This window comes from Netta rufina (assembly GCF_964035555.1).
Source record: "Netta rufina genome assembly, chromosome: 2".
In the NCBI taxonomy this organism is placed as follows: domain Eukaryota; kingdom Metazoa; phylum Chordata; class Aves; order Anseriformes; family Anatidae; genus Netta; species Netta rufina.
The window spans coordinates 26,914,678-26,940,180 of record NC_140124.1 but is presented as its reverse complement, the minus strand read 5'-3'; the positions used below and the strand labels follow the sequence as shown (position 1 = coordinate 26,940,180).

General features: G+C 44.5%; 1 protein-coding gene across 1 annotated transcript; it reads right to left on the bottom strand.

Annotated features, from left to right (window-relative positions):
* Window positions 1–18,421: 18,421 nt before the first annotated feature.
* On the bottom strand, window positions 18,422–23,557 carry TAC1 (tachykinin precursor 1; the record flags this gene model as incomplete). The annotated part of the gene is made up of 5 exons (XM_084306807.1): window positions 18,422–18,471; window positions 21,064–21,117; window positions 22,722–22,745; window positions 23,188–23,284; window positions 23,435–23,557. 5 exons carry the CDS (start codon window positions 23,555–23,557, stop codon window positions 18,422–18,424), a joined length of 348 nt encoding a protein of 115 aa, XP_084162933.1.
* Between the last annotated feature and the right edge of the window lie 1,946 nt (window positions 23,558–25,503).

The following is a 25,503-nucleotide window of genomic DNA, read 5'->3' as shown; positions in this document are numbered from 1 at the left end:
GACTGCTGGGGGAGAACCTGTAAGGTTCTTGCAAAGTGAATAAAAGTGGGACTCTTTATTTTTGTTGTTCGTGCTTTTTTTTTTTTTTTTTTTTTTTTTGCTTTGGATGTTTGCACTGCAGTCACTCCCTGTTTTGATAAAGGAGAAGTAAACAATGTATGTGTTAGAAGCATGTGGGCCATGCTAATTGCTTAAGGCTGCTCCGTGATGCCCATGCCTCACTTTAATAAAAAATCTGCCTGCTATTTAAACCCCCAGTTGATTGGCTTCTGTGGGGCTTCCCTGACTGTCTCCACATCCAAGTATCCCTAAAAGAGTCTGTATAGAGAAGCTTTCCTATACAAACAAATACATAAGAAATGAGGAACAGCTGACGGGACTCTGGGGACCCTTAATCCATCAGGCAGGGATTTCTAGGTGGGATGGTTTGAAATTATACCACAATGTTTGAAGCAGTCTCTTTTTTAAATCACAATAATGTGTAAAAGCAGCCTATCTGAGCTTAAGAGAATATGGAGAGCCCTTTAGTGTGGGAAATGTCTTCTGATGGACCTCTATAAAGTGATGCTTATTTAACTGATTTCATCAAGATAAAAAAAAAAATGCTTTTGGAAAGTTAGGTTGCAGGAACCAGTGTTTATGTCTACTCTGGAGTCTAATTACTTAGAGAATTTTATTCAAAGTTAGTGTCAATCAAAGCTGTCAGGTTTCTGTACTCAGAACTGAGAAAATGTGGTAAATTGGGGTTAAAAATAAAATACTGAAAAATTATTCTGAGACTCTGGAGGGCTGGACTTAGTCTTTTATTCTGACACAGACCTAATACATGACAAGTAAATAAAAAAAAATAGTAATGTAAGGGGGATTAATACAAGGTAAACCTGTGTTTGAACTGGCTGTTGAGCAGTGAACCCCAAAGACTGGAGCTGAGGTACAGGAGAGCCTGTGTGCTATTCTAGTTAGGTAAATCTCATATTCCTCAGGTGTTTCCTAAGGGCAGCAGGCATGCACATGAAGCACCTGGATGGTGCTGGTGAGGTGTGGAAGGTTGGGGGTTCCCATTTTGTTGGAATTCTTTATTTACATATGAACTGATACATTATAGTTGGCATAGGGGCTGCAGTTAGGAAGCTTTCAAAAGGGTATGAATGAACTTGACTGCGGTAGAAGTAATGGCTCATATTTTTACAAAGCTCGAAGAAGGAGAGAAGGAACTGAAGAAGAAGCAAAGGTGGTTTGTGCTGCTCTGGTATTTTGGAGGTTGGTAGGGTAATGTATGCTTGTGTTTGGATCTTTCGAAACGCCCAAGGAGCTACAACAGAAGATGCCAATGGTACCCTAAGATCCACTCAATGTTACTGTTCCACCTGTACTTGGGGGTCATAAGAAGAGTTTGCCACTGCAGAGCATCAGACTTTTGCCCCTTGCTCTGCATGCATGCTGTGGGGCGTGAGCCTCTGTCTGAGGAGGGCAAGATATAACTCCAGCAGGCCAAAAACAGTCTGTCAAAGTCTGAATTTGGATTGAAAGTTATTTTTTCCTAGTGGCTTTCTATCCAGCAGATGGCAGCCGTTGTTAACGTGTCAGGGCAAACAGACTCCGTGCATGGTGAAAACTGCTTTCCATCCTGTTTCAGTTGTGCTTGTAGCCTGTTTTTTCACACGTGCTTGTTGCTGACTTTTTTTTTTTTTTTTATGAGCTTCATGGAAGTGAATTTAATAAACAGTAAATTAGAATAGGAGCGAAGATGATGAGGGGAAAAGTAGGTTTAATTAATCTTGCTCACAAGATACTGTGCAGAGCTTCTTATTCTGGTGCTGCAGGTGAGAAGGCAGCAAAGAGTTGAATACATTAATATTGAGTGCATTCAATATTAAATTTTAAAATAATTTAAAACTGCTTACAATATTATAAATTGTAAATGTGAGTTAGAACAGGTATAGAATGCCAATTCTAAGGAATATGGTAGGTAATGCAGCTGGGGAACGGGAGATGTTGATTTTACCTCTGAAGTCTGCCCTTCCACCCCATTTTTTGTCACAGTTAACATATGGATCATGGGATTTCAGATTGTGTATGACTCTGTATGCCTATGAATCCTCTTAGGAAGTTTTACAGATGTGCATAGGGGCCATACCTCTGCTTTTTTTTTTTTTTTTTTTTTTTTTTTTTTCTTCCCTCAAAATAATTAGTTTGGCTTTTGAATAAACATTGTAAAATGCAGCACATCATATGCATTTAGATTTCCTATTTCTATACATGGAGCAATCCATGTGTTCTGTGAGCTTTATGTGATGACATAATGGTGCAGAGACTGTACCTCAGAAAGCAGAATAAAATCCTGTCAGGAAACAACATCTCCCAGCAACTCTGGTGATACAAAGGCAGCACGCAGCTGGTTGTCCAGTTTGACCAGCACAGCCTTTCACCTGCTCTGGGAGGACCCTGGGAAAAAGCATCATGCACTACTGGGTGCTTAGTTGTGGAATTTGCATTGAGAGGATGGAATAATGGATCCAAATTAGTCCTTTAGGGAATTGTAATCCTGGGTAAAGAAAATTGAAACTGACCTCAATTTCTACATTATAATCATCTTACAGAAGCCAAAGAGAGAGGCAGAACGATCTGGTTGCAAAAGCAGCCTCCATTTCTGCTACTGTCGTGGCTATAAAGAGTTGTCTATATTAATAAACTGTATTATTTAACATCTCTCACCACTGCTCTTGAAGATTGCTCTTAACACCTGGGGCAAAATGTATATTAATACAAATTACTTTTGATTAAAACCATTATTATTTTAGCACAAAAAGGAAGGGGGTGGTAGAAAGGAATGTTCTCTTTTTAAATATTTAAATACTCATTATACCAAAGTGATACAAATTACTGGCTGACTGACAACTTGCTAATAATAGCTTAAAAATGCAAATAGAGCTATTATCCCAATTGACACTAATTGGAACTCTTTTGGCAGCCTCTGAGGGCAGGGCAGGAAGATTTGATTGTTTCCTCCAGCTTAAATCATGGTGGTAAGGAAGTGTAGGGAAGCTCCGCTGTGGATGCACAGGTTGCCATTGCCTGGCCTGATAATTGGCTACCATCTGCGGACGTTGCTGTTCATTATGGTGTATTTCATATTTCCATATTTCAGGAATATGCTGAAGTTGGGATTTCTGTGCACAATTTCGGTGAATTTCATGCTATGGACTGGCCCCATGTGGCTCAGGCTCTACTGGAGCCGAGTTGGTGCCATCTGTGGGAATCCAAGCTTCAAACGCCCATTTCCTGTGAAAGCCCTTTGTTGTATTTTCTATATTATAAGGAGGATTTTTTTTTCACTGCCTGTAACTGAAAAGTCTGCTGACATAGAGGCATTCAATACTGTTTTCCCACAGCCTTTTCCTGCAGAAACTGGCTGCTCATGGCTTGGAAGGATGAACTCTTTGCTGGGTAAAAATGTGGCTGGATGGCTAGGCCCAAGGGGTCATTGTGAAAGGAGTTAAATACAGTTACTGGACGGTCACAAATGGTGTTCCCCAAATGGGCCCAGTATTGGGACCAGCTTTGTTTCATATTTTTATTAATGACATTGATGAGGGGATTGAGTGCACTGAGTTTGAAGATGACACCAAGTTGGATACGAGTGTTGATCTGCCTGAGGGTAGGAGGGCTCTGCAGAAGGATTTGGATAGGCAGGACCAATGGGCCAAGGCCAGTCTCATGGCATTCAACAAGCCGAAACACGGGGTACTGCACTTGGGGTACAACAACCCCGTGCAGTGGTACAGGCCTGGGGAGGAGTGACTGGAAAGGTGCCCAGCAGACAAGGAGCTAGGGGTGCTGGCTGACAGACAGCTGAATGTGAACCAGCAGCATGCCAGGTGGCCAAGAAGGCCAACAGCATCCTGGCCTGCATCAGAAATGGTGTGGTCAGGAGGACCAGGGAGACGATCGTCCCCCTGTACTTGGCTCTGGTGAGGCCGCACCTCGAGTATGGTGTTCAGTTTTGGGCCTCTCACTACAAGAAGGACATGGAGGTGCTTGAGCATGTGTGGTAAAGTGCAACAAAGCTGGTGAAGGGACTGGAAAACCAGATATATGAGGAGCAGCTGAAGGAGCCGGGGCCGTTTAGTCTGGGGAAAAGGAGGCTGAGGGGAGACCTCATTGCTCTCTGAAACTGACAGAAATGAGGTTGCAGCAATGAGGGTGTTGGTCTCTTTACTCAGGCGACAGGTGATAGGATGCAAGGAAAAGGCCTTGCATTGTGCCAAGATTGGATATCAGGAAGAATTTCTTCACAGAAAGGGCAGTTAGACATTGGAACAGGCTGCCCAGGGAAGTGGTGGGGTTGCCATCCCTGGTGGTATTTTAAGAGATGTGTGGATGTGGTGCTTAGGAACATGATTTAGTGGTGGACTTAAGTGTTAGGGGATGTTTGGACTTAATCTTGAAGGTCTTTTCCAACCTAAATTATCCTATGATTCTAAATCAGTATGATTTGAGTGTATGCAGAATCTGGCATAGAAGATGACAGAGGTGCCTGCTGGAAGAGAGAACTAAATCCTTCCTATGCATTGCATAGCAAAGAGGTCAGTATGTCAGGTGTTATTGGTGACATTCAAAATATGAGACAGCCTCCTGGATTAAGGCGAGACATCTGTAGTGACACCCCTGTGATGCTCTGCTGGATGATAAGCTGATATGTCTCTATTAGTTACTCTCACTGTACTTTCTATTTTCTAGCGACCGTTGTCTTGCTGTCTGTGGTTCTCCACCCTGGACAATTCTGCCTGCCTCCTCTCCCCTTACACTGAAATCCATAGATTAAGTTGCAATAGCACCAGTGTTAGGAATTGTATTGAGGTCAGGGATATGGTGTGGGGCACCCCTGTGCTTCCCTGTGAGCACCCTCAGACTCTGTGTCTAGAGTCACATATTTTCCAGCTGTGTTTGTCATCATTTCATACAGACTCTTCCCTGTTGCTGTCACTGCACTTGAGTGTATTGTACAATGAAACGTAGTGTGACAGCCTGCTCTTTGCAGTAGATGAGTTACTTACAGAAAAGATGTGTTAACAAATCGACGGTCACTGGGAAAAGGGATATGTGCATATGAGGGTACTGTGACACCCAGCTCTGTTTTCTGAAATAATGCATTTTATGTCATGTTTTGAGGCACAGTGAAATGCCACTCTCAGCACAGTTCTTGAACCATCTGGTTTCCAAAGAGGATAGGAAACTTGGACTTGATTTTTCACTCCAACATAGACTTGCCTCATGAACTGGAGAAAACCTCACTGCCCTCTTCCGTGGAGCTATTTCCTGCTCTCAAAAGAATGCTGTGAAAGTAAATTCGGGAATAACCAGCTGAGATTCATGTTTTTTTCACTTCTGTCTGCATATGCTTTCCTTGATACAATAATCTTGATTTGAAGTTTTCATCAGGAAGTTGTTATTTATTTATTTATGTATCTTTCCTCTCCTACAGGGGAAAAAAAAAAGGCATGGGGACCTTGGACTTAAACATGGTGTTTGGAGACAGTGAGACAGGCTTCCCTCTCTTTGCACTGTAACTCTGAGTTGACCACATAGGTTGAGTGAGTCCATGCTTTGATACTAAATGTGAGATGGTGATGTTTGATAGCTTCTTTCTTACTGAATGATGTGTTCTGCCCAGTCGTGTCTGGGCATCAACAAAGATATATGGCTGAGAGCAATATGCCATAGTGTCAGTGAGCCCAGCCAGAGCTTTGAGCTCAGGATCTGGCCAGACCAGAGAAGTCAAGGAAAGAAATGCTACTACGGTGTTACTCAGGTGAATGAGAGCTTGTGGGTGCTGGCTTGAGAGAAAGAGGAATGCTGGTTTGAGTGCACATTGGCAGGGTGTGGTTGTAAAGTGGATATCATAAAAGCATAAGTCTGGACCCCATCTGTGTAGGTGTCAGGTGAGAAAGGGGATTGAGCCATAGCTGTTCTCCCAGAAACCTGCAGCCTTGCATAGAGACACCACCAATGGTGGTGGTATCTGAGCAAATTAATATGGGATCCCCTGTGGTAGGATAAGCTGACATCAAATGAGTTGGGCCTTTCCAATGCTTGGGCTCAAAGACAACTTGTTAGTCTTCTTCCCTGCGTGTGCCCCCTGCCCTCCGTTTTTTATTAAAATCGACATCCTTTATCTCAATGGCGACTTGGAGATGAGTTTTCCTGTTTGAGCCATAAAAATGCAAACCAAAATCAGCTGCACTACATGCTGGGTGAATAATAGAAATGTTTTGCAAAATCCATCTGGTTTAGGTCATCTCTGCTTAAGCAAGACGCCTGTTAAATAGTGAAGCGGAGGACTGCGAAACACTGTGACATTCTTTGGGGGATTGAAATCGTCAGCTCTGCTGAGCGGGCGACGCGTCTGAGAGAAAAACAACGCCTTGGAGGGCTCCGGATGTAAACAAATTTTGCTTGGGGAATTGGGCAGAGCCACAACCCAGATATGTAAGTTAGCTGAGTGACGGCACCACTTGTCTCCATCACCACCTATCCTGAGGGATGTGGCAGAGTGGGACGTGAAGACCTGCAAGCCCAAGGTGCCCTAGAAGTAGAACAGAGAAGACAAATCTTCTCACTCTTAAAGTGATGGCACCTGAACTACCTGTCTTGCCTTCTGGTCTGTAGAAACATCCCAAAGCAGACATGCTGCTGTACCCTGAGCTTGCAGTTCCTATTTCTGAGAAGGATTTTTCATAGATTCATAGAATCACAGAACAGTTCAGGTTGTAAGGGACCCTTAAGCACCAACTAGTTCCAACCCCCTGCCATGGGCAGGACACCTCCCACCAGACCAGGCTGCCCAAAGCCCCATCCAGCCCAGTTTTGAACACGTCCAGGGATGGGGCATCCACAGCTTCTCTGGGCAACCTGTTCCCGTGCCTCACCACCCTCAGAATTAACTTGTTCCTTGTAGCTAACCTAAATCTCCTCTCTTTTAGCTTAAAGCCATTATGCCTTGTCCTATTACTCCCTGACAATGAGTCCTTCCTCATCTTTCCTGTAGGCCCCTTTTAAGTACTAGAAGGACACTACAAGGTCTCCCTGGAGCCTTCTCTTCTCCAGGCTAAATAACACCAACTTTCTCAGCCTGTCTTCACAGGAGAGGTGCTCCAGCCCTCTGATCATCCTTGTGGCCCTCCTCTGGACTTATTCTAACAGGCCCATGCCTTTCCTGTGCTGGGGCCCTAGAGCTGAATCAGCACTCCAGGTGGGGTTTCATGAGAGCAGAGCAGAGGGGGAGAATCCTCTTCCTTGACCTGCTGGCCACGCTACTTTTGATGCAGCCCAGGATACAATTGGCTTTCTGGGCTTCAAGTGCATGTTGCCAGCTCGTATTTATTTTTGTATCCACCCATACTTGCAAGTCTATCTCTAAAGGACTGCTCTCTATCCAGTCATCGTCCACCCTATGTTCATGCTTGGGATTGTCCCAAAGCAGGTGCAGGATCTTGAGCTTGGGCTTGTTGAACTTCATGAAGTTTGCACAGGCCTACCTCTCGAGCCTGTCAAGGTTCCTCTGGATGGTATCCCTTCCCTTCAGCATGTCATCCTCACCACACATCTTGGTGTCATCCACAGAATCCCTCTCCTTATCCTGCAGCCTCAGGAAAATAAGAACAGTACCTAAACTGGAGTAGCAGAACTTCCCTGTCCTGAACGGACACTGGGACACTCCTTTTCTGGGCTTGATCACCAAGCTGGGGGCAGCAAGGTAGTTCTGAGCCTTTCCAGACTTGAGTCTTTGTAAATGCCAGGCTTGACTACAGATGCCAGCTGATTTTTTAATTATTATTTAAATTTTAGGTTTTCTTGAAACCAGTCTAGTGTTGTTTCAACAATGTGTTGTATCTTTTGGTAAATCCAGATAGAATTTCCCAGAAAGCAATGGCTGGTTGGGTAGTGTTTGCTTGGTGTTTTCATGTTTGTTTCAGAAGCACGTTGGATTAATTTAGAGTGATTGTAACTATTTTAATACCTTCCTGAGTTCAGTGTGCTTAGTCTGGTGGAAAAAATCACTTTTTCTCCTGATTTGTGCTCAGGGCCTGGTGGCTCACACTCGCCATATGCTGACCACGTCCAGGCAAATGTGTTTCTCTTGGTTAAGCTGTCCATCCTAGCGCAGGACTGCCAGGCTTGATCTGTGCCATGAAATTGTTTTCAAGAAAAAAAAACAAACACAAACATACACAAACATGAAATACAAAACATTTAATTCAAAGGAAAACTTATTTTCTCTTTTTTTTGGTTTTGCCATGGTCTAATATAAAAACATTTATATTTTATTTTCAGAAAGGTATTTACCCTAAAACTATACGTAGGTCTAATGAAACAAAACATGATCTAGTGAAAGATATCCCTGCCCACAACAGGATGGTTGGACTAGATGATCTTTAAAGGTCCTTTCCAACCCAACCCAACATGTGGTTCTATAAAAATGGAATTAAGTAGCCCCTTGAAAGCTTCATTGACATGGCTAAAAATCCTGTTTAGTCCAGCCTGAAAACCACTAGTTTCTACTGATTCCTTCCCTCTGGGAAGTAAGGTTTCTCCATGTTTGATGATCTCAGCAGCTTCTAGTGATGCTCAGGACCTTGAAGAAGGGACTCAGAAACATCCAAAGAGCAGGACACCGAAGAGGCCAGTCACCTACTAGACAGGGTCTATATTGGGAAACAGGACCTGAAGTAAAGGTGAAATGATTAAATGGTTTATATTGATGCATATGTTATCAGTAAGACAATTAGCTGCCCCAAGTAAGTTAAAATGCATCTGACTTCGGTTCACATAGATAAATATAAATAAATATTTATATTATATAATATGTATTATATATTTATGTTATATATATATATATAAATGATCTAGAGATCTTTTCCCCCCACCCCTTGTCTCACTTTATCTTTCAACCAGTACTTGTGGTGGATGCCAGGCTACAGGAATTTCGTTCAGACATCTCAGCATGATTTATTTATTTTTAAATCACACCTCCTTCACTGTTAAAGAATTAAATGATTTCAAAATAGCTCAGGGTGATTAATGTAGGGGTTTGTGCAGATATTTCTGCTCTGGTGCAGAAGAACACAAGCCGAAACAGCTGGAGCTGTCAGACGGCTCTCCTGTCATGTTTAAAATTAAGCATGGCTTACTGCCCCAGCTTGAAATAGAAAAGAAGATAAATGTAATGACTAACGCTCTGTAGAAATGTGCCCTCTATGCAAATGTCTTATTGAAGTAGTCTATTAAAGAAATAATTACTGTGATGTAATATTTTTTCATCGTGGACATTTTTTTTTTGTATTTTTTTTTCAATTCTTTCCTTCCCAAATACACTTTTTCCTCCCCCTTTTTTTTTAAATCTTTTGCTCTGTAAGATTGTGAAGAGGTATTTGCGTTGATTTCCTCTGTCTCTTCCTTTTTGTTAACATTCTTCTTCTCTTAGCATGCAAATGACCAATTAGAGACTTTTATGAGATAATGAAACAGTTTAAATATGCAAATACTTTCCAGAGATGACCTGGCTCCATCAAAGTTTCTAGGAGGGAATGAGAGATTCCTACATTATTCCTGTGGATAAAAATTGCCCTTGTTTCATAGAAAATTGATATTACAGGGAGATCAGAAGTTTTTAACTACTGGGTAAGAAATGTGATGTGCACTCAGCACAGGTTTAGGATAAATATTGTTATCATCAGAGTGCTGATGAAAGGACAGTATTTACATTCTGTGCTCTAATTACCAGATGATCCCAGGAGTCACAAAGCCACTTCCGAGGTGACACCTGTCTCAAGGCTGGAAGTGGAGTGATTTTGTCCTTGGGGACTCCCCGAGAGGAGGAGAAGCTCAGCTCCATGTAACACTGCATTTTAGCAGGTGGAGAAGTGCCTTTGTGTGAGAGATGAAACAAAAAGTGGAACAAGCTAAATTGTTTTTGCTTCAAACACAAGGAAAGGGATAAGTATATTAGCAAATTTAATGTTCTCTGAAGTGATAGCATTACTTGTCAAACAGATCAGATGGCTCCATCCAGGGTACTCTGTGAAATATTCCCTTTTACTTAAGGATTATCTTTACTTTAAATCTCTGGATGTTTATTTGCTTCTTTAATTGTTTCTGTTTTAGATGTCTCTGAAGGAATCGATATCAAAAAACAAGGTATAGGAGACATCACTCATGCTTTTCAATTAAGTTACCTGAAAAAGTGTTGCAGCCACTCAGGAGCCATTTGTGTTTCTATTACAACTTTTGATCTCCTTTGCTCTGAGTAGACAAAACCAGAAAGATACATGAGCACTTCAGTAGATCAGGTCTTTGAAGAAATATTGAGCTCTAGCAATTTGACATAATCACCCTTAAATGCTGCAATAGCTGCCTCAGCTGGATCGAATGCTTGAAGTGTGCATTTGGGGTGCTGTGATTGTTGTATCTTTCGAGGTGTATTTAAAAGTGAAGCAAGTGAAGCAAAGGACTATGGTCATACTGCTGCTCTGAACTCCTGAGCACCCTTGTCTGTCTACAGTACCCTGGGTTTTGAATTGTGGTTTTCTCTGTCAGTGAAGCTGGTTGAAAGAGAGGATTCTGGCTGCTGGACAGTGTTGCTGATCCCTGTGTGGTTCATGGTTTTCTTTCAGAAGGAGCTTATGTAGATATTTTCAAGAAAATATTTCATGATATGATGTTACACCCTGGTTTTAACTTTGGTCTTTTTTTTTTTTTTTCCTCTTCTCTTTTATTTCCTTTTTTATTTTTTTTTAATTTTTATTTATTTTATTTTTTGGATAACCAAAGAACATCTGACTTGCTTGCTCTGAATCTCAGATCACTGAAATATGCTATTCAGATAAGGTTGCTAACCTCTTGTATAAATAGAAATACTTTTTTTTCCCTATAGCGTCTATTCCTGAACATCACAATGTGAATTAAAAGCCAAATATTAATAAAGAAATGACATTACATGGCAGTTCCTGCATACACTTGCTGTGTCAGGAAGTTGAAAGCTCTCTTTACAATTCTAATGGTTGGCCAAACAGTGAAAGTTCAAAGCAAAAGTTCTGCTGAGGAGCATGGAGAAAATCTTTAGAAATACCTTTTGCAACAAAGCTCTCTCTATATATAAGTTTTAAAAATTGTCATGTGAAATGTATTTGTCCTGCAGCTGGGACTTCTCTCTGCACGCTCAGATGGTATGGCTGTGACCAACAGGGAGTTCCTAGATGTCTTCTGCCCTACTCATGGGCTTGTTGGACTCCTCTAAACCAAGGTGATGTGCAGCCCTTCTGGGCTTTTATGTGTGTGTGTATATATATATATATATATATATATATATATACGTATATATATATATATATTAAATATTCTGCTTTCTGAATAATTTTAAAAATTTCTTCTTAACATGGTGCCTAGAAACCTTATTTCTCTTTCAGCATGAAGTTTGAGAATCTCATATAACTCGTGACTCCAGTGCATGGTTCCTGCTGAAAACATCAGAGGAAATGAGACGTAACAGCACTTCATTGGCATGGGTCATCTTTCTCAAGGGGCATCTTGAACAAGTTTTTGTAAGAACTAGCATTAAAAACTATGAAACACCAGTTCTGTTTGCCAAAGGAAAAAGTAAAAATTCTCTCTTAGCTCCATAGTTCACCTATAAAATCTAATACCATCAAATAAAGGTCTTTGAAATATGCAAATAATGTATTCATGTTATGGTTCAAGCTGACTTCCTTTAACATTTCCCCTGTTTTATAATATGTAGCAGGCTCATCGGATTCTATTCAACACAAACACTTCCTAATGGGAGACAAAGTAAATTCATTGCTTTGAGAGAGACTTAAAAATCTGGTATTTTTTGGTTTGTAAGTTTTATATTTGTGCTCTGCAGTAAAGCTTTTTTGTTTTTGTTTTGTTTTGTTTTGTTTGCAAATAGTTGTAAGTTGTCTGAGCTGGAAAGTGCTCCAGCCCATATTCTTTTAGCCATTGTAATGGTAAATGCTGGTTGAGATTCACTTTTTATATTCAGTACAATAAATCATCTCCTCTTCAATGCACGTAGCTGTGTTCTTTAAATGCATCAATACCAGCAGCGATGGTAAAACAAATATTTCCCTGGAAAACAATTGAAAAAAATAAGCAAATAAACTCTTCTCAGACTCTCAGCTCTGAATAGAGGTAGGCAATTTACAAAAGTAGAGGGGGGAATATTTTGTACCGTTCTATCTTCTTTTCCAGGTGATTTCCATAATCCTTAGAGGGGATATCTGTAAAACAAGCTCACCCCATCCAGGCTCCAGTGTGGCATCAGGACGTGCATGAGGTCTCGTGGCCCTGGGCTGCTTGGGCTGCAGGTAGCACCATGGCACAGGGGTGAGCTGAGCACGGGGCTGCTTATGCCGGGCTGCCCCGCAGGGTTTCACGGTAATGAATGCAGCAGCTCCATTTCTAAGCAGAGTCCCAGTGCCCCGTAATGCACCACATGGTGCATCTCAAATACAAAAGCTGTGAAAGAAATGAAACAGTGAGCAGAATTATTTCTTCAGCTGTGTGGTGTACTGCTGTTAAAATAAACTCAAGCACATGGGTACGTCCTGTGAGCAATAAAAAAGAAACAAATAAGTGTGTATGCAACATTTTTCATCTGCAAACAAATAACTATAGGTACATGCAAAATGTCTCTTAAAATCTCTTTTCTATCACCTTGAAAAGTTCATTTCTGAGTTGTGCTCATCATATAATTTAACAGACATAACCATAGCCTATTTTTCACTCAGAAGACCTGTCACCATTGCTTGATTACCTGTCCAGCAGGATTTAATGTTTAACTTCTGCTTTTAAAAGCAGTCTTAATGTAGACATATATTCCTGTACACATATATTCCTTCAGTAACTAACGAATATCTTCTCCAAGCAAGTTTTGCTTTCAAAGGAAATTGCTTGAATTTTAGTGCTTTGATACACTGTGCTTATTGTTTTCTGAGAATAACAACAACGAAACTAAAAAGCATTTCTGTGCCAAAATTGGTTGTTTTTGATTAAAAGTGTTCATCTCTTGTTCAGTTAGATGTTTTCAGTTCCAACTACTTCCTGTATAAAGAAATGACAGAAGTATAATGACTTGTTGGTACAGGTATATCTTTTAACTCTTTTGTAGCTGTGGTTCTTAAATAGCAGTATAAGAAATGGTTTAATTGATTTTGTTTTCTTGTTTGTGTTTTATTTTATTTTATTTTATTTTATTTTATTTTATTTTATTTTATTTTATTTTATTTTATTTATTTTTTCCAAGTAAAACTGTTAATTTGCTAGAACTTTTTCTTAACATTCTGCCTTGTCTTTTATCATTCTTCATAAGTTTCTTTGCACTTAGGCAGCTGTAGTGCTCTCTGTTTACTTCTCTTTCTTTCTGAGCCCTGAGCTGCGGAGTTGCTGTTATATTCTGACAGAAACCAGATATCTATCAGGGATGGAGCAGTGGTCATTTTTAATGAATAACATAATGAATTTCATAGAGCCTAGACATCCCTCCTGTTGACAAATGTCTCAGTCTATGGTATTCCAAAAATATTGAGAGAATAATGTGAAGAGAATATGCTTGTTATCTCTGAAGGATGTAGATAAGGCTGTAGACTGGTAGCATGGATTTGTATGCTTGCTCCCAGCAAAAACAAAGCAAAATAAAACCTACAGTTCCAGTAACAACTCTTTTCTGTACATGGAAGCAAGCTGTTTTGGAGGTAGCATGAGGACACGGAGCTGTACGTGAACTTGCAGGCGGCTGCATGGCAGAGCAGCACAGCATCACCTCAGGGAAGGAGCCACCGCGTGCTCCTGTCCCGGAGCTCTGGGAGAAGTTCATTAACAAAGTCTGCAATATTATGGCTGAGGGAACTGTTCAGGCTCGTTGTGGAAAAATTTGATCATTAGCAAGGTTTGCACTGGGACTTGTGCAATATCTCTTTGTGCTAAAGCACTTATCTGAGCTAGAGTTTAAGAAAGTACAGGGACAAAGTCTGCATATAAATAATGGCTCTTGGTAGCTCTGAAGGAGCTGTTACTGGCTTACAGTGAAAAAAAAAATGGAATAACTTCAATAATTTGAAAAATGAAAATAAATAATGAAAATTAAAACTCTTGGTGTCATTCTGCTCCAGCTAACAATGGCTGGGGGCTGGGCTCCTTCACAGAGTTTTCCCCACTCAGACATTTCCAGAGTCTTCCTTTCCTTTTGCTTAGGATCACACTGAAAAGAAGGGCCCGGCATGGCCACAGCAAAGGACTTGCTCATGGCAGCTGGGTGGGCAAGCGTTGCAGAGCCCAGGCTCCCCTGGCAAAGTGTGCAGAGAAGCCAGACCCTTCCCAGTCCCCAGGGGTAAATTTTGTTGCATCTTCACACTGGGGACTCGTCTCCATGCCATGGCAAAGAGATGAGTGTGATGGACTGAACTGATGTTCCTCTGGGTCACGCTTGGCTGAGACAGGTTGCTGTCAGCCTGACTTCAGCATCTCCTGGGATTTGGGACCTAAGCCTGAGCTGGTGGGCAGCAGGTGAGTGGCCACCAGCCATGAGGCACATAAATGACCTATTTTTGGGGAAGAAAGAAGCAAAAAAGGGGGCAGAGCATGTAGTGAGCTGTGCTATTGAACCGCCTGCATCACCTCCCCAGTGGGACAATTACCCTGAGCATCACCCTGGGCTTGCTTTCTGTGCTGACTTCCTAGAAAGATTTTTAATATTTAGTTTTTAAAGCTCACTCACATTTCACTGATTGATGCCCTTGCTGCAGCTTTATCGATCGGATGATGCAGCTCAAGGGATGTCAGGCTGTTACATCAAACACGACTCAGTCTGTGTCATGGATGTGGCTGGCTGTGGCTGAGGCAGCAGGGGACTCACTGACAGCCTCCTGAAACCTTGCAATGGAGCTGCAGAGCTGAAGACGCACATGGCCTGGGGCTGCAAGCAATGCCTTCCATCACACACACACACACACGCGCGCGCGCACACACAAACAAAGCATTTAAATGCTAAAGGAGACAACCATCTCAAAAGGGAGGGTAAAGACAACAGAAATTATTAAAAAGTCCCTCTGATGTTTAAGCACTCAATAATGTATGAACTATATTGCTTTCTAATAAAGGCAAAAAAAGGGTGTGAGAATAAGGCTGTGAATTCCCACCTGAGCCTTGAGACATCAGGAGGAGCCTGATGAGAGCAAGACAGACTTGGGCAGAATACCAAAAAAAAAAAACAGAACTCCTCTTTCTCCTTCTCCTTCTCCTTCTCCTTCTCCTTCTCCTTCTCCTTCTCCTTCTCCTTCTCCTTCTCCTTCTCCTTCTCCTTCTCCTTCTCCTTCTCCTTCTCCTTCTCCTTCTCCTTCTCCTTCTCCTTCTCCTTCTCCTTCTCCTTCTCCTTCTCCTTCTCCTTCTCCTCCTTCCTCTGTCTCCTCTGGAGCATTGTTGATCTAAAGCATGTTCTCCCTTCACACTGAAGGGACAAGCTGCTGCTCCAAATGTCATCCTAAATATAGCTTTTGGAAAACTGCCCTGATACATACTGCCCTGATTATATACTTTTTGTGTGTGTGCTGTAGGTGGAGATAGTTGGAGTTAGTTAATCCGTACCTCTTGGTGTGTTTTATTTGTATGTGGGAATGTGTGACTGTGCAAGCATATCCTCAATGCCAATTGTAATCTTATTGTTGAAAACATGGACTAGCACATGTACCATCAGATGTGGAGATGAATCTTTTCAAAGGTCAAATTAAAGACATTGTTCAGAAAGCCACGTAACAGGAGAGTATTTGAAGCTGGAGGGTTATCTTCTATTCTAGGGAAAATCATTTTAATGGAAGTTTCAGGGCCCAGTCCTTTGCTGGATGCTGTTAATGAATGCCTGGGCTGTCCTCTGAACATGTGAGACCCGCTCTGGGGTTGTTATTTTTCCACCCCTCGCTGAGCATCACCCAGTGCACATCTGCACATTTCTGCACTCCCTTTGTCATGCCACAGCCCAGCAGTCAGCTTCCTCCTCACCGAGCTCAGTGGGAGCTGACAGTGAGGTTCATTGCTCTGAAAACAAGCCCTGGCAGAGCACTAGTACCTCCATGTCTCGCACTTGTGAGGTGCCTGTCACAGATCTGCCTCATGTTTCGTGCTGTGCAGCCCCTGCCTCCTCCCTGCAGGCACTAAAATGATGGGGGTGAGGATGCAGTGTCCAGCCTGAAGCTGCTGCCACTGGCCTGTGCTCCCCATCTCAGCTGATCGTCCCTGGTTTCTGAAGCCACACCTGCAAGGGCTGAGCTGTTACAGGTGTTCCTCAGTGATCTGGAAGATGGGGCAACACATACCCTCGGCAAGTTTGCAGATGGCATGAAACTGGACAGAGTGGCTGATGCACTAGAGGGTCCTGCTGCCATCCAGAGAGGCCTGGACAGGCTGAAGGAACATTGTGCAGTTCAACCAGGAGAAGTGCAGAGTCCTGCACCTGCAGAGGAACAACCCCAGGCATCAGGACGTGCTGGGGGCTGCCTGGCTGGAAAGCAGCTTTGCAGGAAAGGACTGAAGGGTCCTGGTGGACACTGAGTTGAATATCAGCCAGCAGCATGTCCTTGCTGCATAGAAGATTAATTGTATCCTGGGCTTAATTAGGCAAAGCACTGCCAGCAGATCAAGGGAGGTGATTCTGCCCCTCAGCTGAGCATTGGTGAGGCCACACCTGGAGGGCTCTGTCTAGTTCGGGGCTCCTTGGTACGAGACATGGAGCTGCTGGAATGAGGAGGGCCATAAAGATGATGAAGGGACTGGAGGAGCTCCCCTTCGATGAGGAGAGCTCCATCGAAGCTCTCAGCCTGGAGAAAAAAGGGGACAGAGCTAGGCTCTGTTCAGGGTTGCTCAGTGCCAGGACAAGAGGCAATGGGCAAAATCACAAGCACAGGAGGTTCCCCTAAGCATCAGGAAGCATGTCTTCACTGTTCAGGTGACCAAACACTGGCACAGGCTGCCCAGAGAGGCAAGTCTGTCCACCAGCACTTGTAATGGGTGCAATTGTGGGGAGTCCTCAGTTAAACTTGAAAATGGAGTTTGCCAAGTTCGCTTCAAAAATGCAAACCAACAACCTGTTAATTGTATTGCTTATTTTGAAATTTGGCTTGTGTATTCTGGCTGTTTTTACTGCTGATTAATCTGTGATGAAAGGTTGTACAAAAGCATCAGAGAACTCTAGATTTTAGCAGGTGGAGAGCAAATAGACAGATGCTTTGGCATCTGGTGAGATGTATGTAGCATTTTGGGACTGTCCTGGAAATATAGTAAGCAGACATTTTAATTAAAAAGGTGATTACATTCTTTTTTTTTTTTTTTCTTTTTTTTCTCACATTCAATTGGTTTGAGTCAACAGGTGTTTTTATTGTGAATCTGAGGGCAAGAATTTATTAAAAGCTTGGCTTTCAAATAACAAACCTACAATATTGGATGAAATCCCCAGAAAATTGTTCCACTTGGAGCCGGGGGATAGAGCAAGCCCTTCTCATTCAGTCAGTGCATGTCTTGGATCCCATAGTGGCGAGAACAAATGGCACCTCGTGTGACCCCGATCAGCCCTGGGAACTCCTGTCTCCAGCAGCAGCTCTCCCAGAGCTTCCCCCAAACCCACAGGAGGAGGATCATAGCAAAAGGAAGCCATTACACTGATATGTCCTTCTAGTCTGAGATCCCTGCTACTTGGATCCGTATCTCACACTGGAAATAACGCCATCACTATCACCAGAGGAAGTATGTTGCAAAATCCCCAGAGTGGTTTTTATTTAAAATGTAACTATCATAAAATTCCAGACTATGAAATGAAGACCTCAGATTCACATTCAAGCCTTACCCCCCTCCCTCCCCTTTTTAAAATATATAGATACGTAGTCACAAAACATAAAACATGCTGCAATGATACAAATATATTTTTTGATACGGAAATTACAGTACATTATAAACCATGAAAACAAATTGAGGCACTAGACTGTACATCAGCTCTGTTCTGCACTGGTTGTCAAGCTGATATAGACTCACTTTTGATGAACGAAAGAATCTTTTCTCTGTTTAGTGAACGTAACTTTACAGGTCATATCAAACGATGTGCTTTGTTGTGAGACATTACCAGGGTTGCTGGTCTTGAAGGAGCTGTCCTTCCAGAACCGCAATGTACCTACACAACGTGTATCGCTGCCACAATATGAAAAATAATCATTTTATTGAATGTCTAACTCAAAACAACAACAACAAAAAATCCCATCGATTATTGTTAAATAAATAATTATTCCATACAATGGTTAGTTTATATTACACTGCATTGGCCATTGGAACAAATGAAGTTTAATAAATAATGCACGGGAATGTCTCATTTACGCCTCCGCTCGTAATTCTGTGCTATGCTCCTTTCAGAGGATCCTGCAAAAAAAAAAAAAAAAAAAGCACAAAATGGCATGAAGCACATCGTGCAGCCCTGCATAGACCCCAGCAGGTACAAGGAAGCCTCTGTGACCTCAGCATCCGGAGCATGGGGTGGCTGCAGCTCCCACGGGGACGCATCCTACCCTGTCCCCAACAGCCAATGGGTGGGTGCATGGGGAAAGCACGATTTGGAGGCTGCTGCCCCTGCTCACCTTCCAGGCAGTGATGTGGGGTCCTGGCACAGCCCTGAGCTCCTTGGGCTGCTCTTGCCCCTTAGACTGTGGGATTCTTTGGGTTGCCCAAGGTCTGAGCAGTGCTTTCTGCCTGTGGAGCTGCCCGCAGTAGCGTTAGCTCAGAGCCCCTTCACCTCCCAGTACTGCATTTAACAGGCGGGACCTGAACGCTTGGTCAATCTGTGAGCAGAGGCTTTCAGCACTGCCATTCCCACCTTCTGTCCTGCGCTGGCAGCTCTCTGCTGGGTTTAAAGCTTCCCTGTCTCCAGCCCATACACACAGTGATACCTTTTATTAAAGTCTGAAGCAGGAGCTAGGCAAAAACCCAGACTACCCTGTGGGCCAACTGCCACTTAAATAGTCTTCAGGAACAAATTTGGTGCTTAGCAGCTTTCCTTCTTGCTCTTTTAACACGAGAGGGAACACCAGAGCCTGACCTCTGTGGGACGTGGCTGGTCACCAGAGTCACCTTTGCTTCAAACCCGAGGGATCCTGGCTTTGGCAGAGTGTGTGCATGCAAGCAAATGCACGTCTCTCCTGGGGCATTCTGCACTGTGTTGGATCAGTGACAGATTTACATTCAGAAGGCTTCAATTTTCATCAGGCTAATGAAAAAAATGAATTGAGCTTCCTTTCTCAATACAGATTATTATGGCATCTTTACTGTACTCGGCACTTTCCACCTGGGGTGGCATCCTGGCATCATCAGAGCAGGGACAAGGATGCTGGCATTATGGAGCCCTGCTGTCACACCAGCCTTTGCCAGGGTAGTACAAACACCTGCACACTGCCAGGAGGCACAGCGCTTCTGCACAAGAAGAAAACCACAGCATGGTGCCACAGAAAGGTCTAAATCCTGCCCAGTTAAACATCACTCAGTGGGGAGGGTTAGCTAGAAGTGACAGCTACCCTTGCACCTATTCCTGATCAGCCCTTGGCACCTTTCTTCTCAAGAGGATGAGAAGAAATTTCCTACCATTTCCCTCTCGGGGAATCAGGCAGGAAAGCAGTGAATTGTATTTTTACCTGTCAGGCAGTATTACATAGTCCAATGGGGTAAAACTTCATTATTCCCCTTTGTTACTGATAAATACTTAAATACCACACAACAGTATCCTAACTATACCAGCAATTTTGAAATTAGAGCAGTCAAATCTTTGCCTTTTAAAAATATTTGCTGTATATTATATCCTCATATTCATGTAAATGTAATCCCAATGGAAAGCAAACCTGGTCTGTTACTTCCAGGCTATTTACTTTTATGATAGCAGATATATTTACAGGTATTATGCATTTAATAGCTATTGCCACCACAGATAAAATTGTACAAAATTATTCATGATACATAGCAATTTGCAAAATGATGCAGAGAGCAATATTACTAGTCTGAACAGGGTTTAATTGAAAATAAAAGTTACTGACAACCATAATTGCAGAATATAGATCACAGCATGTATCCAAGTAATATAAAGGTGTCAGCTAGTAATTTAACTTTTATCATCCATTTAACAAAAACAGCAAGAACTATTTCAGAGACATGAAATAGGCATTAGTTTTTTTTTTTCTTTTCTTTTTTCCTTTTTTTTTTTTTTTTTTTTTAATTCCTGTTCTAGGAATTAACTGACACTTTATGGTTCACAGCGAGGGATTTCCTCACTGCAACCCTGTAGCAGAGGGAAGCTGGAGCTCCTGGCAGCCTGGAACTACCCTCAGGGATCGTGCAAGAGAGAGGAGAATTCTGCCCCACATGGATGCCATGGGAAAACAATAGAAATTCATTGTATCTATTCAAAGCTTAAAATGCTTTTTGCTATTTTTAGGTAAAGCTGGAAGAGGCTGGGAATGTTTAGCAGCTTGACCTGCAAACTGAGGTGGTGTTAATGGCTGGTCTCTGCTCTTTCACCTCCTGCTCCAAGTTTATGAGGAATAATGATCTGCAGAGATGATGAGAGTATCCCTTCATCTGAGGAGATCAGTATTTCAATTACAAGTTTAAATGAGGTTTATGTTTTCAGTATCTGGATTTTTTCCTGGTGCATCAATAACATTTCTTGTTTTCTGCCTTAGCACCTTGGGGACCAGAAGCACATGCTGCCAGCCAGGACAGGGGGAGCGAGGCAAGTGCCCTCGGGACCTTCCCCTGACCTCATGTGCACCATGACAGTGCTTGGCCACCCCAAGTGTTGGAGTGAAGGGCACTCTGACATATTTTGGTTCAGAAAGAAAAACCAGGTCCCTTCTCAGAGAACTCCGTGTCTCCACTAAAGACTGCTTCTGCCATCCAGTGGGGGGGAACAAAGAGGCAACAGAGTTAAGCAGCTGTATAGCAGAGTACCAGACTTAGTCATATACATACCAGAATTTAAAGATCTTTTGCCCATGAGTCCAACAAAGGAGTCTGTTTTATGCCCTGAAAAATATATATTTGGGGCTGTTTTAATACATTTTAAATAAGCAGGATTTTAAGAAAATGTGCTCTCCCAACAAAGACACTGGCTCCCAAACTGTTCATCTCACACACTAATTTTTCATGCCACTCTCAGAACATGTAGAATGAATATCAATCATTTACTTGGATGGACTTTATTATTTTATTTTTTTTAAATACAGCAGAAAAACAATGGCCAATAACTGATTCTTATTCCTCCCCTAGTACAATTCTGATTAATTTGGACACACACATGAGAAAGCAGTATCTTGGCATAGCTTGCATCTCTGTGATGCATCTATTTTACCTACTGGTGCTTTTTTTTCCTGTAATGTGGAAGAAAATCTTCCCCACAGACAAGGCAGTGCCCTCACACTGGAGATGAAGCCAATGGGGCTCAATGTCTGTACATGTCTGAGCTAGACAGTCTGGCTCTATTTCTGGAATATTTATGAGTTCTGATATTGTCTCCCTGTCCCATTAGTACTCCTCGAGGCACTGGATGTGTAGAGGATAAATTAGTCCGACTTCTGACCTACAGCAAATATTGGATATAGTGATAGCTGAAGTTTCAGGTAAGGACTGAGAAGGAGCCATTCTTCTTTCTCTAAGCTGACTTTGAGGCAAACTTAGAAATTTCTCTTTGGAAATAATTTTGCTTGTCTAATTTATGTACAAGCCAAGACAAATGATCTTCAGACATCACAGGTATTAATTTTAGCCGAAGCAGTTTCAGAAGGCTGTAATTTTTTTACTTTAGTCAGCAGGCTGTTTGGCATGAGCTTTGTATCAGACTCTTTAATTCGTCTTCCAATAAATAATCCCAGTTATAAAACCTAACTAACAGAGCGCTGGGGCAGTTATTGACCTCTATGGACAGAGGAGGTCTTCCAAAGTAAAAAAAAAAAAAAAAAAAAAAAGATATTTTTCCCTTGTTAAGTCTTCCAGAGCTTGCCTAAGCATCTTCACATATATATTTAGAGAGTAAACTGTCACCATGCACAACTGGGTAGCACTGCACTACTGACACCATCTCCCATGCGGTGTTGCACAGAAACAAAGCAAGGCACGCTTATTAACAGTGCAAGATGTGTTTGTAGGGCAGAACATGGCCAGCCAGGCTGTGCGGTGAGCGGGGGCTGATTCATGCCCGGACAGCATGGGCAGCACCCACCCGGCATCTCACAACCGATCCTTTGGGCTCGCCCCTGGAATCATTCACAGGGACTCGGGAGCTTGCTATTGTAATCTTCCAGATTTTGCTGTCTTTATTGTTCCTCTCCAAGTCTGGCAGTAAGCCTGCCTTGCCGATGAGAAAGGCTACAGAAAGCCCCCAGAGAAATAAAAGAGAACTGCAGCATCCACACATTAATGTGGCTTGAAATCCCTAAGCTCGTGGCAGCTCAGACTAGGTAAGGTTTGAGACTTGACTGTGGGGTATTCTGCCTTTAGCAGAACAGTTCTCCACCTCTGCGCTGCCATTCCTCAGCTAAACTCAACTACCTTCTACTTAATTCCCTGAAAAACGCTATTATCTACCTGAATATCTTCTCATAATTACTTAAAATATTTGCATTTTAACTTACTTTTGTGAGAGATCTGGCCGTATCCTGGTTGGAGGAGGAGAGGAAAGAGGAAAAAAAAAAGGATAAAGTTATAAAAAGAATAGCCATACACATATGATGCTACTGTAACACTTTGAAGCATCAAATCCAGAAACCACCCTATAGGGAAAATTAAGGTGATGTTTACAACCGTGCTTCCCTTTGAATAGACTACAAAACCTTGTTTCAGATAAGCCTGCACAAGTTAGATCTGCTGGCCCCGAGTGGCGTTGACCAGTTCCCACTTCATGCAGGGGACACGTTACAGACCATACACACGCCCAGTCCCGCATGGCACCGGGGTTACACCGTGCTGCTAGGTGTGGAGCGTTTGTCTTATATGACAATTAAAAACATGCAAGCAACCGAAATGAAATCTTTGGAGGGAGATGCAAGGGGTTAGGGAGGCACGGTGCAAGGCATGCCACAATACCCCCACCCCACTCACCGGCATCCCGCTTGCCCATGAGGCCGAAGAACTGCTGGGGCCGGGGTCTCCGCGCCATCCTCTGCAAGAAGTGCTCCAGGGGCAGTGGCAGCTCCTCCTGCGGGGTGACAGCGGGCAGCCATCAGTGGGGACCCTGGACCCACAGCCCCCGAGGGGTCGCACCAGCACTGAGCCTCACAGCATGCACACAGACACACAGAGCCAGCTCGGTCCCCCCGAGGTGTCCATATGTCCCGTCGGGGCTCACCTTCGCCTGCTCGCCATCGGCCCAGTCTGCCCAGTAGCTGAGATCGTCGGGGGCTCCCATTTCGTCGGCCAGCGCTCGCGCCGAGGCCAGGAGGAGCACGGCGAAAGCCAGCGGGAGTCTCATCGCCGCCTCGACGTCCTGGGGGGGCAGAGGGTGAGGCCCCGGAGTGCCTGGAGACACCTCGCACGTACAGCTCTGAAACCCCCCACACCCGGGACTTGCATCCCTCCAACCCCACACACCTCGCACATACAGCCCTACACCCCAACAACCCACCCCCAACGGCCGCCTGCCCCTCGGGGGGCACAGGGCCAAGGCAGGCACAGAGCCGTGCGTGTGGGCACCCCGCACGTCGGGCCGGGCACACGCACACCCACCGGCAGGCTCCCCACCCCAAAAAACCAAACCCCACACAGCATCCAGACTCCCGGGGTCAGACGTGCAGGCAGGGGGGGGACCCACTCCCCCTTGGCACCCCGGGGTGCGGCCGGACAGACGGACAGACGGGGGGAGGACACACGGACACACGCAGCCACCCCCCTACCCCCCACCCCGCACGCAGAGGGGACGCGCACGGAGCCCCGCACACACCGCACGCACACACCCTCCCAGCGCAGCCCCACGCGTCCAGGCGCACACGGACGGACGGACAGACGGACGGACGGACAGACGGATGGATGGATGGACAGACGGACGGACAGACGGACGGACAGGCTCCCGAGGTTCACGCACCGGTGGCAGCGGCAGGGCGGGCGCTCCGTGCGCATTGGCCGTCGGCGGGCGCCGCTCCCCGCTTTATAGACCCGGGGACGGGGAGGGCCGAGGCAGCCTCATTTGCCTAAATGCAATTACCCCCGCTTTTATCGTCCCAGCCCCGTGACAGCCCCCGCCCCGGCGAGCAGCCCCCGCCCCCAGCTCTCTGAGGGGCCGCTCCGGCTCCCCCCAAACTCCCCCAAAACCCCGCTGCCGCTGCGGGGACCCCGGCTATAGGGTGCGGCTATAGGTTGCGGCTATAGGGTGCGGGTGAGGCGAGCAGCAGGCATGGGGTTGCAGGGAGCCCCCCGAGCTCCGCCAGGTCTGGGGACCCCCGTGCCGCCTCCTGAGGCAGCATTGAGCGAGGGTCTGAGGGGGCAAAGGGGGAACCTTGCTTCCCCGGAACAATGTCCCTACCTTCGCCCATCCCATAGAGCAGCTTTGCATTTCCCTAGGGGCTCGGACAGCTCCTCCTGCTCCTCTCCGTTGCACGGCTGTTCCCATTTCCCTGAGGCCAGCGGTGTTTCAGACAGTCCTGGTGGATCCCCAGCACCCGGGCTGTGCTGCAGCCTCCGTAAGGCACTTTGTGCAGAGTTTGGCAGGAGCTAGCAGTGTTTGTTCTGAGAAAGGCAAGATTGCTGGAATCAGCTCCCTTGTACCATCCCTTGTACCATCCCTCGGTTTGTTCCAGGGTTCTGGGACACCTAGGTGCCTTGCTGACAGCCGTAACCCTCCTCTCTGAGGACAGGGCATTGGGATACAGCTGTGGATGCAGCTGGTCCCTGTGGGGACCCAGCATCTTGGCTGCTAAATAGAGGCACAGCTAATTCCAGGCCTCCCCAACAAACAAATGCTCCCCAGCCCCCAAAGTATCCCCCAAAGCACAGCCAGGGGCCAAGCCTCTTCCCAGCTCCCTGTAGGACTCAGAAGGTAAAGGAGGAAGGATGTGACCTGGGTACCTAAGGGACCCTCCATGGCCAACAGGGGCTGTCAGAGGTGGTGGCTGAGGAAGATGGGGTTTGGGGACACCTGCCTGGGGATGGCACGGAGTCTGGCACCTGCTGGGGTACCTCTGCTGACACTTCTACCATGAGTGCTGTGCATGCTCCTCGTCATGCCTAGCAGCGAGCAAGCAAAAATCGCACCGTTCAGCAGCCCTGGGGAACCCAAGCTGTCAGATTTTCGTGCTGCAGCTTTGCAGTGTTCCCTTTGATACGTGAACTCTGAAGAGTCCCTAAGGAAAACTGTTTTCTTGTCTTATTTCATCGTGCTGCCTCTGTTCACTGTAACAACAGACCGAGAGGTCAGGGATATGG